The sequence below is a fragment of the Liolophura sinensis genome, chromosome 11 (assembly GCF_032854445.1).
Source record: "Liolophura sinensis isolate JHLJ2023 chromosome 11, CUHK_Ljap_v2, whole genome shotgun sequence".
NCBI lineage: Eukaryota > Metazoa > Mollusca > Polyplacophora > Chitonida > Chitonidae > Liolophura > Liolophura sinensis.
Window position 1 is genome coordinate 10439159 of NC_088305.1, and position 14990 is coordinate 10454148.

The 14990-nt window shown below is 38.2% G+C and overlaps 1 protein-coding gene across 5 annotated transcripts; it reads left to right on the top strand.

Moving 5' to 3' along the window:
* The first annotated feature begins 270 nt into the window (after positions 1 to 270).
* On the top strand, positions 271 to 9433 carry LOC135477433 (cAMP-responsive element modulator-like). 5 transcript variants are annotated; one of them, XM_064757531.1, is made up of 7 exons: positions 271 to 353; positions 2982 to 3156; positions 5027 to 5109; positions 5197 to 5360; positions 5923 to 6096; positions 6762 to 6915; positions 8075 to 9433. In XM_064757531.1, exons 2-7 carry the CDS (start codon positions 2989 to 2991, stop codon positions 8217 to 8219), a joined length of 888 nt encoding a protein of 295 aa, XP_064613601.1. In that variant the 5' UTR covers positions 271 to 353; positions 2982 to 2988; the 3' UTR covers positions 8220 to 9433. The 5 variants fall into 5 exon arrangements, with proteins under 5 accessions (XP_064613601.1, XP_064613604.1, XP_064613605.1 ...); XM_064757534.1 differs by having other exon boundaries at positions 5923 to 6090; XM_064757535.1 differs by having other exon boundaries at positions 5932 to 6096.
* Positions 9434 to 14990: the final 5557 nt, after the last annotated feature.

Consider the following 14990-nt stretch of genomic DNA (forward strand, 5'->3'; position numbering starts at 1 on the left):
AATCAGTGGATATAACCAACAGCTGTGTCATCAGTTAACCCTGTACACAACTGGAAACTGCTCAGTGATATTTTTATACAGTTAGATGCAGTACACTCTGAACATTTATGCCTTCTTCTTCAAGACATGAAATAGTTCGAGTAACGGGTTCAAACTGACGTCATTTCTGATGATTGACCAATCAGCCGTTTGAATGAGCCAACGGCGGAATGATTTTTGCATGCCTAGCGTGTGAAGTGGGCTTGTTGTTCGAAGCTGTGACGCTGCAAGTGTAATTTGACGTGGCTGCTACGTATCTTACGAATTCATCCACTCCTGTTGCGGCAAAGTTGGTGACGAAAAGTACGTAACTGGTAAGTACTCGATTGACTAACAACAACAATCAAGCATGGTGCACAACGTGGTGGACAATTCAAGGAATAATCACGGTGATATATGTTTGAAAATTTCCCCTACCAGAAAGCGTCGTCGGAACACTTTAGCGAAATCACCGGCTGAAGTAGACGAAATGTGCTCGGTGAGAATAGACCTCGTTCAGGCAAACGTCAACACCAGGTCACACACTCGCACACACAGCTGACAGTGTAGTAAATTTGTTCTGTTTTGATTTTTTGGTACCCCCTAGTGAAGAAAACCCCTTTCGAATCCAATGTTTCTGCCATTTAGACAAAACGCGAACCCGGAAGAACACGTGATAGTACTAGAATTAAATGGATGAACGCTGTACTGTATGAGCATCGCTTACAAAGTTGTAACAGGCAGAGAAGGATTATTTTATGTCATATTTTTTTGAAAGCTGTTTCTTCTGTTGTTCTGTTTCATAGCTCATTAAACCTTTCAAGCTTCATTGTTCTTTGTGACATTGTTCCATTTCTAATCTCTTTCGTTCAAATATTACCATTCACCGGTAAATGTTTTCTGTGTAAATCCATTGAATTAAACATCAATGCACGGTCGGTTTTACACTGTTTATGCTCACTTGTACATTGACAAATTTAAGAATGTTAATGTGTCAGTTTGATAGCTTTGATGTGTGCCTACCATCTGAGAAGGCAACACAAATCTGTAGATCATAACTCACATGAGGTCATAGAATTAAACAGCATATTTCATTGAAGCATTTGTATATATAAATGAGTACAGTTAGAGACCTGATCATACACATTAGACTTCCAAGAAACTGGCTGGTACACACCAGATAAAGTGTCTTAATTAACAAGGGGAATGTGTATGGCATTTAGATCAATGATTTTTATAGTTAAAGTGAACATATAGTCAGCCACTAAAGATGAATTAATTTATAAATTAGTATTCCAGAAATGGTATGAAAATATTTTAAAAATTCTACACAGCTTATCAACAAAATAAATAGCAAACAATTGTCGGTACCTAGCCACTCATTTGGCGACACCATTTTGTGATGTTATAGCTATCTAGAGTGACGTCACAAAACCTATAAGCTCTCCCATACCATAGATATTGAACAATGTGACAGTGAGAAAATACAAACAAAAACACCTGACACCCAACCAAAAAGTAAAAACTCTGGTCTGTGTTCAAAGACCCGATCTTTCTTTTAGTTTGGCACTCGTCAGGATGATGTTCGTGGACGCCAGACTCATGTTTCAGCGGTCCGTCCTTGTCTTTCATGAGTGTAAGCATTTGACCTAGCTGGTCATGAGTGTAAGCATTTGACCTAGCTGGCTATACTTACTTCAGGGGACATAGCAGGACCTTTTGATTGATAACAGACCCTTTCATTCAGATCTTGAGAAGATATTTTCACTATAAATTTGACTTTGCTCTGGAAAAAAGAATGAAAAGTCACAATATTTTTTTTCAAGCAACAACTCTCCCAAGGCGGTTTTCTTGCCAGCTCACCCCTGACAAGTTACTGCAGTATCCTGCCCAACATGTACATATTGTGACATTAGCAGCCGTTCTCAGTTCCCAGCTCGTAAATGTGTGGTTCAAAATGCATCAGTTTAACACTTAAACGAACTGGAAAATCCAATTTATTACATCGGTATCTGTCTATCCAGTATAAGAAACCATACTGACAATTGAGAAGTGAATAGGTTTTTTAACGCTACAGCCAATTATCGCATGACGCTTTCAGCGCTACTGATTGGCAAAAGTCATAAGGTCTTCTACAACATGGTTACTTGGAGTGAATTGTCCATCATTGCCATATCCCCAGTGCTGAACTACCACTTTTTGGCTCTCAGAACTTCATGGAATTTTTCACATTTATTTCTGTGATAACTGTGTCCTACATCATTTTTGTCTATGTATAAATAGTTTGTGACTTTTCACTTTAATGAAAATCATTACGGAATGTATGCAAACTACAGCTGCAAAGATGAAGTTGTCAAGAGATAACTCCAGCCAACCAAATAACCATGAAAATCTATTTGACCAACGAACAAACGTCAGCAGAGAAAGAACAAGATTGTAATTTAGGTTTGTGTGCTGGGAGCAGTGAAAGCTCATTCTCAAGTATTGTAATCTTTCTAAATGCCTACTGACAGTGTAGAAATACTCATGTTTTTGGAAAGATGAAAATGTTAAAAATCTTTCAGCATTACTGGAACAGTTTTTTCAATTCTTGGCGTGCGTTACTAAGGAAATGGTGTGGCCTCTGATTCGGGCTGTCTTTCAGAATTGTTACTGTATAGTTTGCTTGATGTAAAGCTATGCATGTAATATTCAGTTTTATTATGTTCATTTGAAAAAGGCAGATCACACAAACACATTGTGAGAAGTAGTGCTTGCATCATGACTAGAAAATAATTAATATGACTGAAATAATGTTGAGAGTGATGTTAAACCACAGCTAACACACAAAGCTTGGGGTGGATTCATCACAATATGCTTGAAATACTGCCAATATGGAGTTAAATACCAACCAGTCATTCTTCACAAGGGATAATTAACATGGGTGAATTACAAATGTATTTCAAATGTTGCCCGAATTTCAGATAAACCATGTCCGATGTTGCGGTATCCCAATCGGGGGATGTGGAAACCAATGCACAGGGAGTTCCAGTCGTTCATGTAACCATTCCTAACCAACCGGTGCAGGTGCAGTCTGTCATCCAATCAAATCAGCCCTCTGTAATTCATACAGCTGGTCCAAACATTCAAACAATACAGGTAAGTTTTTACACAGGCTTGTGGGGCAAATCTATTTGCTGTAAGTTTCCTTCACCCAATCTTCATTTAATCAAGCTAGCAATGTCCAACGTCATCTACCTTGATTTACTGAGCCACATTAACTCTACAAAGTCCTGAACTTTCCTTCATAAATATGCGCGATTTGTGGTCCAATCAGATTTCACCTCCGTTATTGACACTGACAGGAGTTCAAAGAAAAATGGGATATGGCTGTAATCAAAATTATGTGGTGTATGGAATGTTTCAGACTAGACGTAGAAGTGCTGGTGCAAAGAAATATCTCCCTGCACATCGACGTGTTAAGGGTTATAAGGGAGACAATCATTTTGAGGCAAAATAGACTGATGAAACAACATAGGCTACATCGATCGGTTTTTTGGCCTCTTTCGCTATCACCAGTAGGTCTACTGCCTGATAGCACAGTGACTTTCTGCTGCCTGTTTGTTTCAATAAAAGTACACCGATCACTGTTCATAGAACTGCTTATGGCTGTTGTATAATGTTGTGTGAAGGAAAAAATTGGATCCAAGCATAGGCCTACATGCATTTTCTTCGAAACAAGGAAATACACGATGCAAGGGACGATCATTGATTGGCTGAAAATGCCCCAGCGGAAGTATGACAGCCGCAATGTCATTGACTGTCGAAAGAGTAGGTTTCTGAAGACTTTTTTATGTACAGTAAAGCAAAGGTGATTACGAAGCCTATAGTGTAGTATCCATCTTGCTGGAAAATGTATTCACCCATAAACATGTTCCATTTAATGGCGAAAAAAAGTGGATGATTCCTTTTGAGCAGTCCACTATTCTTCCACCGAGTAACCTGAAAATTCTGGAGCATGGTGTCAACCACAACAAATTAATACCAGTATTTAATTTAATTTTTGGGTGAGTTCTTCATCTGTCATCGTGCCATGAATAGTACACCCAGTGCTTAATTGTAACTCCCTCATATTTCTATTTTAATTTAATCTGCTTGAAAACCAGTCTCACTATTGATCTAATATCTGCTCCATGTTATGGTCAGGTCATCCTTTGAAAATTCTTTATTGGAGATAATCCAACCCTATAAAAAAAAATGTATGGTAGGTCAGTGGAGAAATGTTTTTTTTTATTTTATTCCGTCAGTGAAAAATATAGGGATTTAAAAAAAATTAACATTGAGAGTAAATGAAAGTAATAAATTCCATCAAAACCCAGTGAAAACTGCTGTACTCAAGAATATTTTACTGATACAATGACGACCAGCATTATGGTGGGAGGAAACGGGACAGAGCCCGGGGGGAACCCGTGACCATCAGCAGGTTTCTGGAAGACCTTCCCACATACATGCACAATTGAAGAGAAGCCAACATGAGCTGGACTTGAACTCATAGCGACCTCATCAGTGAGAGGCTTCTGAATTAGAATATTACTTTAGGTCTTTTACAGAGACAGGAGAGGCCAAAGATCTAGTCTAAGGAGACTAGATCTGACTTAAGCGAGATTACCATCTGCCACAAAGCTTCCAAACCTTGCACTGCTAAGCAGAAGAGGACATAGCAGTTGGGGTGAAGTCCTGCACATTTGACACGCCCGTGTCCAACCATCCTATGTTGACTTTACAGTCCTCATAGTTTGAGTAGGGGACTCTCCTCCTGCTGTGTTACTGCCAAGTCTGTTTGGCAATGAAGATCAGCTTGTTGAATGTTCTTGTAGATCGTCCGGTTTGTCATGTTAGGTTTGGCTGACGGCGTTGAGCAAAATTTTAGGTCATTAGTACGTAAGTAAATGAAGGGTTATGTAGTTTATATATTATCCACTTGAATGTGTGTGTGTATGTGTGACATTCATTCTGTGTTGCTTAATAGGTTACTGCTGTTGATGAAGACCTGTCTGATGATCCAGATGGGAGAAGAAGACGAGAAATTTTAGCACGAAGGCCATCATACAGGTAGCTAGTACTTCAAAATTTTTGCCATATTTATTTTTGTGCTTAAAAACAAATGCCCCCATTTTACAATTGACAATTGCATTTCAGGAAAATCCTCAATGAGTTGTCCTCGTCAGAAACCTCAGCTATCCCAGGCGTGGCTAAAATAGAGGAAGAATCCAACAGCAGTCAGAGCCAGGATGGTGCGGAGACGTCAGAAGCAGCTACAAATTTAAGTGCAGGGGATGCAGTTCGGTACCAGTCTTCTCCAGGTAGTACATTAGTAATCAGATTACTGTGACCGTCCTAAGGTTACTGTCATAAGTAAAGATATTACATTTGGCGCTAAAATTTACATCTTTCCTAGAGTGTGTCATCCTACATTTAATACAGAAAAACCTCATAACACTTTTGTGAGATCAGTAGAACTCGTAGAAATGAGCGAATTGAGGAACTTCGTCATGGACAAGTTTTACGTCATAGACAGTATTTAGTTTTATCCTGTGTAACAGTATCCTATGTCTCTGGATGATGTGTTATACTCCTGTTCTATAACAACGTTCTTATTTGATGTTACAATTTTAGTTCAACAAAATAATGCGCTGGAATTTATCTCCTGTTATGGTTTTTCTGGTGTGTGTGTGTGTGCACGTGTGTGTGTGTGTGCACGCGCGTGCCTGCATGCGTGTGTTTTTGTGTGTTTATCGTTCTTTTTTTTTCCCATAATTCTTATCAACAATCTTCTATGTACCTAATTGTAAAAGTATTTCTAGCTGCTGTAATGTAGAGTATGTGCAGTGTTGTTGCTTTGACCTTATTTCTATAATACTTTAGTAATTCCAGGCACAATACAGATCACAACCCACCCTGACGGCACGTTGGTCACCCAAGGACTACAAACACTAACTATGACAAATGCTGTCAATTCCTCCCCGGGATCAACAGCTGGAGCCACCATCGTTCAGTATGCGCAAGGACCAGATGGGCAGTTTTACATCCCAGGTGTGGGCAAGTGAATTTTTTTCTGTAGTTTTTGTTAATAATTTTTCATTTTGTTTTTGTTAATTTGTTTTAGACAATAATTGTAGAAGTATTACCCTTATTCATAGGGATATTTAGCTACCATCCACCTTTAGAGGTCGAAATAAAAAATATGTCCTCTTTAGACAGATTGGCTGGTGTCAGATATGATTGGGAAAGAATTACCTCCCTTTGATAGATCTTGGTCATTGTGAGCAACATAACCAAGCTATAGAACTGCTGACTGAAGGTGTAAAGCTAGAACAAGTTCAGAGTGGAAAAAGTCCATATGACAAGATGCTTGTAGCTATAGCATTGGGAAGAAATGGGATAAACATGGTGATTACCTTTTGGATCAATACGTGTGTGCGCATTTTTTTTTTTTTTTTTTTTCCGTCATTGACAGTGGACACTTGAATGCTAATTAGGTCCTGAAAATGTGGAGAATTTGTGATATGTTAAAACAGAAATAAACACTATCCTTCAGCTAAATGCTGATATGGTGAGTCTCTCTGGTATTATGATATATACAAACATATATTACAGCAACAAGTCATTTACTTTAGGAAGTTTTAGCCAGTGTGCACCACGATGTCTAGATTAACATTGTGTTTCTTTTTTTTTTTGTCTGATTCTGAATTGTTTGCTTTTAGTGGGTGGTACGAATGTCCAGGCTTATCAGATAGCTACATCAGGTGCTTTACCCCAGGGAGTTGTCATGACAACAGCAGGCGGGGCCATTGCCAGTCAACAACAAATGTCAGAGGAGGCAGCAAGGAAACGAGAACTCCGGTTATTAAAGAACAGGTAAAACAGTTTGATTCATACATGATACATTCAAAATATGGCTGTTAAAAATTTGTCATCTGCAGGTATTGTCTAAAAGAGTGAAAGGTTAAAGTTCTGAGCGGCTTGTTCACCAACAGAGATGATGTATTAGTGCTCTAGTAAACCATGAAATACCTGTCGATGAGATAGCTGTGTCCTGCGCAATGTTGTCGGGGCCCAAACTGGATTGACCATTGTTCCGTGGCAATATGCAAGTACTATGTTGCCCGTTGACCATAAATCGTTATGGGAATAGCATTGATGTACAAGTGATATCACAGATTGGATGGAATTTACTGTTGTTAAAGTGCTGTTAAATTTACATATGTTGTTAAATTTACATATGTTAAGTGCAAGTCATGGCTGTCGGATTTTATCTACAAATTCTTCCACACTTACAAAGTAAAAGTGTAGTGAAAGTGAAGTGTAGACTAAACTGGTATAGTAGACCCTGAATATTGTAGGAAACTCTTGCTGTTAGAATAGTTTTTCGAACAGAAGACTGATTTGATTGTGGTATTAATTTGACAGGCTTGTTGAATGGCCTGGAAGCCTGGAGACCTCGAATCAAACCGGGTCAGGTCATAACAAAGTTACAGTGTTATTATTAAAGAATATAAAGTTACCTCCCTTGCTATCATTCGGACATCTGTGCAGATCAATGTTATGATGTTAGTATCCTGCAAATGGTACTAAATCCCTGTCTTGCTCAGGGAATTTGTGAATTCACTCGTCAGTGTCGTGAGAGTAAGCGGTTGACGACGTTCATATGGCCTTTTCGCAATCCTAATGGCATGGCTTTGCTCAGTCTTAACATTTGTGGAAGACCACTTCACTACCACCAAAATAGGTGTGCATATCTTGATGTCGCAGATGAGAAAGCTAGCATTAACATGCCAAAGGTTATTGATTACCAAGCAACTTTCGTTTCCTCTACCCGTACAACTGACTGCCATCATACAAGTCAAAAATATTTGGATATGATGTTGAAACAATCAAATAAATAAAAAAAAGGATTTAATCATAATTCAGAGGAGTACTCCAGCTATCTGTCAGGTTAATTTCCTTGATAGATGCACTTATCATTATATCTAATGTAAACACGATTAACTTACCAGTGCAATGTATCTACTTTCAGGGATGCTGCCAGGGAATGTAGGCGGAAAAAGAAAGACTATGTGAAGTGTTTAGAAAACAGGGTAGCTGTCCTTGAGAACCAGAACAAGACATTAATAGAAGAGTTGAAGGCTCTCAAAGAATTATATTGTCAGAAAGACGGGTAGGCGGACTGGTAAAAACCTTCCCAAAGACAATAATTCAGGACTCTCATACAACTTGGGAGGGAGGCTGTGAATGACGGTGTGTGTTTTAAAAACTTTAGATGGAATGTTTTAATCTCTGGATCTGAAACAGGATGGAAGTCATCGTGCCTATGTGTTTGTTTCCAGTTGCTGTGGACTGACTGGTGCCCAGGAAAGAGAGAAATGTGAAGCAGAGAAACTGTTGTTGGCACTCGATACTTGACTTGCCTTATTTTACATGGAAAAGGTTGGGCACCTTGCCCAAGTGTTTTATGGGTGGCATTTGGATTAATGTGTTCACTGAACTGCAGTGTCGTGGGGTAGACATACACTCAAGTATACCCTTTTAGCCAATGGATATGTGCTTTGACTGAGTTTTTCCAGGTAGTCCATGTTCAACTGACAAGGTTGACAGATGTGCATAATGTAAATAGTTCACAAATCTTTAACTGAACTGCCTGGTGCAATCCTTTGACTGATATGCCCTTGTTTGATAGATAACCTACTTGACGATGTTGTAGTCCGTGTGATCTGTCTGTCTGATTAGGGTGCCATGGTAACTCCTATTTGAGTTGCCCCAAAGGCCTTACTGTACTGAGTGTATATTTTGAGGGGTGTAAGAGGAGGATTTGTCTGCTTTCTGTTAATGGTCACCTCACTACAAGTAATGATGGATTACTCATTATATGTTAAAAGCACATACAGTTCAAGAACATGGTAAAGTGAAATGATTTTCAAATTTTAACTGGGATTTAAGTGTAACAGTTCTATGAGACGTTGTTGCCAAGTTTTATGCTTGTACATGTACGTTCATATATTTTGACTTTTTTTTTTTTGATGACTTAAATGTTTGAACCTGATACATATATTACAGATATATACACCATATATTAGTTTGAAATGCGGAAACGATATGACCAGGAATAAAGTGAATTATGTTCACTTGTCTTGAAATGCAGGTATTTCACACTCAAGAACAGTTATGGGCAGTAAAATATATAGATTAACTCAACTGCAGGAATCGGTATCAGTACCTGTATTCCAAAGAATTCACTTAACCATTTGTACCAAACTGTTAAAAGGTGTGAAATACTTATAATTTAAACAGTTGATTTTGTGTACAGTAATATGCTGGTTTCTGTGTTCATTTTGATCTGAGCCTGCACACTCATCATTATTAATGGGACAATTAATTTACTGTGGATAGTGTAAGCAAGACAAAGGCATCTGAAGGGCTACTTTTTGAGCTGTTCAAGTGGAAATGTAGCGTTTTTGAAAAAAATGGTAAGAAATATACTTTATGAATTACATTTAGTTGTGACGACCTGACACAGATGAAATAATGTATTTCAGGTGTGAAATTTAATTCTGCTGTGTGGTACATGTCTGATATAAAAACTTGGTGATAAATTGATAACATTAATAGGATGGCATGCTCCAAGTGAAACAAGTATGTTCATGTTATTTATTGCAATTATTTATTTCTTTTTTGCAGTTTTTCTAACGCTGTTAATATTGAATTGAAGCCTTCACTTAAAATGGGTACATGTAATCGAGGGTAAACTTTTTATTTCATTAGGCTGAAAGAAATCGGCGAAACCAAAACAAGTTTATAGCTTGTTACACACTTGAACTAATAATTTGTGATTCGAATAAGGCTTCAACCAAATTCTGGTTTTAATGTTTAACAACATATTGAGTGATACTCGTAATAGGTACTCCTTGCAAATTCACCAGTATTAAATTTAAACAATATCATTTTATTTTTTTTTAAAAAGTCATAGCCAGCAACTTAATCTGCAATATTTTTTCAGCATACTTGAACCATATCATGGTTATATGGTAGCTTTTTTTTTCTGTTTTTTTTAAATTCACACGTTTATGGATTGGAATACAGTGTAGCATTCATTTTGAAACTCCCTTGTACAGTTTTGATGTAAATAAGAGCTATGTGTATGAGAATTATATACTGCATATTTTATTGACTGTACAGAAGTTAAAAAAGGCTGGGACATATGATGGACATATTGCTCGGTTCCAATCTTAATGGCTGTCTGCCATTTGAATTCTGGTGCTGACTCCATTGTACATGTAGCTAATGAAAAAAAAAATGAGATGTTACGTCATGTTAAGCCCTACATTAAAGTATCAGGGGACTTGTTCATGCTACATAATACATTCGTCTTGCAGTTCCGTGTATTGATAAAATTCTAGATTTTTTTCATTTTGAAAAGATGTTCATTACATTTAGAGTGAAAATGTGCAAGTGTCATAACTTTTTTTGTAAAATTCCCAGATTTATGGGGGTTCTTGTGTAAAGTTGATCTGCCATTAGACTGACTTTTAGCAGATAGTCTGAAACAGCTGGTAGTAGGCGCGCTAACTGAAGCAAGTGTCCAGCATTTTGTCATATCTGCATTGTAGTAGGCTACAGTTAGCTGTAGGTTTTAAACATTAGGTACACCTAATGATGACCATTAGACCTTGACCACTTTAAAGGCTCTTCGAGAATGTATAATAACTGCAAGTTGGGAACCAGCCTACCTCCTTTAGTGTTGTTGTACATTTAACATTCAGCTTTCATTTCTTTGTCAGAAAATATGGTGTGTGGTAATTTGTGTAATGGAAAGTTAGTAGGCTACCTGCAGGACGATTTTTCGTAAGAAATGGGTATATTACGATTATGGCGTGCCAAAATATGGTCGGAAGCATGTGAATGTTAGTGGTATCAGGCTTATTAAGTGTAAGTGGTTTTATACTGTTTCTGTAACTGGAGAAGGTAACTTTTATGGTAATTGTTGATATTTCTGGATAGTTTGATGGTAATTTTCATGGTAATCTCCAGTTCTGTGGTGTTGTCCATTGGTTACTGCCACATTGAAGTGGACTCCAAGCACAGGCGAGGTTCTTCCATACCTTTGCTGCCTTGGAAAGGGAGTAAAAACAATTTCTAGTATTAAGGGGACGCCGCATGTAAGTAAAAACACTCACCCATCGTTTCAGCAAAAGAGTGCTTCGTTTTATGGATATCTGGATATTCATTTTCTTGTGTACGCGATCATAGTTTTACATGTACTTGTTGGTTTGTTGTGTTAGTTGTTTTGCCAGAAATCCGTTGGCTCCCATATTCCGGTTGTCGTGTATGAATTTCATCTGGTGGTATGCCTAACATATAAAGGATTTTCATTGGTATCCATGTTCTTGTCTGACTAGTGTCGAGCAAATCTAGTTAAATAAACAATGAATTTCCTTTTGTTTATTATATATTTACAATAAATGATTTCAACAAAATTCGGTAGTTTTATCATACTTTATATCGTCTTGGCTCCCCCTCCATCGCCCATCTTCATATGCATGCGACAGTTTTGTAGCTATTTAATTGTCATGTTTTGTATTTCGAACGCCGTGCGTCCACTCTTTCCATTTTTGCAGCTCAACTTTAACGCACTGACGATACCTTGGATATTTGTAAGCGGTCGCCCCCATTTTTCCAAAAGCCGAAAAAAGGCCGAATTTGCTTCTTCGTAGCCTCCTCCACACATAACTAAGGGTTTTTGGCTAATTTTCAAAACCTGAGAGATAAATTTAAATCAGTTACCAAGTATTTGCTTTGGGAAACGGTCTGGACAAAATTGCTAGTCGGCTTACTGGGTCATAGCCTTTGCACTTTTTGTGAAACCGTTTAACGGGTACATGGGATTAAGATAGATTTTGCAGAATGCCAAAAAAAGAGAGATGCAACGTCAGAGAATACCAAGCCACTATAGCTATGATCCATAAATCCCACCGTGGAATGTGTTTACAGTTAGTCAAACTGATATACGTTAAGTTAGACTTTGGTATAATTGTCATCCGTCCTTCTGTCGAAGTTTACTTCAATTTTGAGCTGTGTTTTCCTTAAAGCTAGGAAGTCATTACCATTAATGATGTGTTCAGGAATTTAATAAAGATTGCCTGGCATGGGAAGCTATAAGATAGGGAAATACAGATAGCACATATACTGTACATATACCCAACGCTGAAAACGTCGAACTGCGCTTGTGAATGTCTTGGTTCTGGGGTACTTAAGACAAAAATATGTGAAGGTCAAGAAGAGGCCTCGCTTTTTCATCTCTCTGTTTATGTATAAACATGCTCTAGTAGAATGTATAGTTCCATCGTGTTGGTGTTGTGCTTGGACGTCAAGGGACATAGTTGGCCGATCGGGCTGTATGCCAAGAAAGGAAGATGGCGAAAGTCTGCCAAGGCCGTGCTGCTGGGGACCGTGTAATATGCTACTATTTATGCATTTACGTGAACCATAAGGACAAAACCCTAACTGAGGTAAATCGATAAGAGGTCGTATATCACCTGTTATATCACCGGCTGGCCATTTGGCAGGTATCACTCTGTCGTCGCTGCTCAGTTTTTACTCTGACTGCTGTACGCTTTTAATTATATTTCAGGACAACCCATTTGAAAAGTATAAAAGAGTTTCGTTGACAGGCTCTTATTTAATGGAAATCCAGATTTTATCTTCAACTAACGAAAATAATCCACGGAATGGAACCAGAAAATCCCCCAGGCAAACCTGTACACAATGTCTTCACATGGCTGCCAAGAGTTATGAAAACCCGTTGAAAACTTTATTGCGGTACCCTTAGTGTCGCTAATTAGGTCTCGTTTCATTCAATTCCAAATTTTATCTTCAAATGGAAGACTACTTAGGCAATCATAATTCACAGAAAGGAAATCGTACAAACATGAAAAGCTCACGCACATGTACTGCAGTATTGTCAATGAAACACCTTCTACGTTTCAAGAAAATCCGTAAATAAATGAAAAGAGTTGTGCTGACTAGATGGAACGGACATGGCACAACAGATGAACAAGTAGACAGGGAGGACTCATCGCCATATCCCACAAGCATTATATATCCCACAAGCATTATATATCCCACAAGCATTAAATATATCGAGGAATAAAAATGGGCAATACGGCCATCGCGCATAAAATGGCCAACAATAAATGGCTACATACATAGGTTCTACTGAATTAACGTACAGTATAGATGAGTATAGATTTATTATCAGTTGGCTCATTCCAGTATTCGTTATGGCATTAAATTGGCCATACAGTATAGTTAATGGCCATATAGACTAAAGAGTATAGTTAACCTTCAGAAACTATGCGTCCAAACAGATCGTGTACCGTGTAGCCATACACCAAAATGTACGTTTCAGGTCAATGCTCGCAAGGTACGAGAACGACGCCGTATAATCTGTACATGGTTATCTAGACACTACGGGGAGGTTCCTACACGGGTAGCCATCCAATCTGACGAGATTTGGTCGAGAAATGAACTAGTATCATCGAGATTTGCAAGGGCTTATCGTTGAAGTCTCGTTGAAATCTCCTCAGAATGTCGCCCAACTCTCGTCTGAATCTCGATTGTCGTGTATACAAGTTGTTCCGAGGTTTGTGGCAAATGTGCGAAAGAGAACATGGCCACATCCGACTTCCATAGATTCTTTCGCTTACCTATCGAATCATCTGTTTCATTCATGCATGTAAAAAGCATGTCGTATACAGAAAACAGTGTGAAATCAAGTACAGAAAATCTGTTTCGTTTATTATTAATTCCATCACAGATTCATTCATTTATTTGATTCTTTTGAGTTCACCATCTCTTTCAATATTATATGTTTCCGCGTATAGCACGTCACAATGCCGTCCAACACAATGTGATCTTCAGCAAAGTTTCGGTTGGGCAAAACAGCAACATGAGTGCCATCAAGAGCGTCAAAAACCACGGCTCCACGAATAGTTCTGTGGAAGAATCTACAGATTCCCTGACCAAGGGCAGTTTTGAACCCTCGTGTTCTCTATAGCGACCAAAAAACATGCATCATAACACACACATTAATGAGACTTTAATCCAGACTAGTAATAATACCGGTATTAAGTCTAAATACACTTTCTGCAATTTGTGATATAAACTAATACATAAACACAGATGAACGCAATTGTACAGATTTTAAAGTCTTGAGCGTGAAACACCAATAATATATGTAAATAAATAAATAAACGCATAAGTGCATTACATTTAGGGTAGTGTAGCTTACATGTGTTACTCAAATCGCAATGGTACGGCGTAAAACGCCAAATACATAAATCAAATCACGATGCGCAACTGGAAAATAAAATATTCCTGAATACGTCGTAAAACACAAGTCAAATAAATAAATACATAAATAATCAAATCGCGATGTGACGTTTAGGAAGGATCAAACAAATTATTAAATTACCATGTACACAAAGTTTTTTTCCCTTTTCCCTTTCATATTGAGAAGTTCACTGATATAATGTATAATCTATTTCTAATACTACCATTACCATATTTTATATATAACCTGGCGCATGCGTGTTAGTTAATGGAGAGTCTTTCCCGGTTATGGTAACTGAGACCGAAGCTGTGTTGATCGTTGTTTATTCCTACCTTTGCGATCCCATTTAGTGAGCAAACTGGTAATGTAGTACTCGTGTATTACAAGAGAACAATGGTCTATCCGGCTTGGACCGGAGCCGCCATCCCGTGGGAATAGGTACCTCATTATAGGTGGTATCGTACAGAATATGAAGGCTACATTAAGTGCTTTTAGAGGCCAATGTATGTGTTCCATACAGCTGAAAGCGGCACTCTCTAACCGGTTGCCCATACTCCTTACAGCGCATGCGTAGCTCTCTACTTTCGCTTTATATCACTGCCACCAC

Coding starts and splice junctions, on each gene's coding strand:
- LOC135477433 (XM_064757531.1), top strand. CDS start 2,989: ATGTCCGATGTTGCGGTATCCCAATCGGGGGATGTGGAAACCAATGCA. Junction 5,110..5,196: donor GCACGAAGGCCATCATACAG/GTAGCTAGTACT, acceptor ATTGCATTTCAG/GAAAATCCTCAATGAGTTGT. Junction 6,916..8,074: donor CTCCGGTTATTAAAGAACAG/GTAAAACAGTTT, acceptor ATCTACTTTCAG/GGATGCTGCCAGGGAATGTA.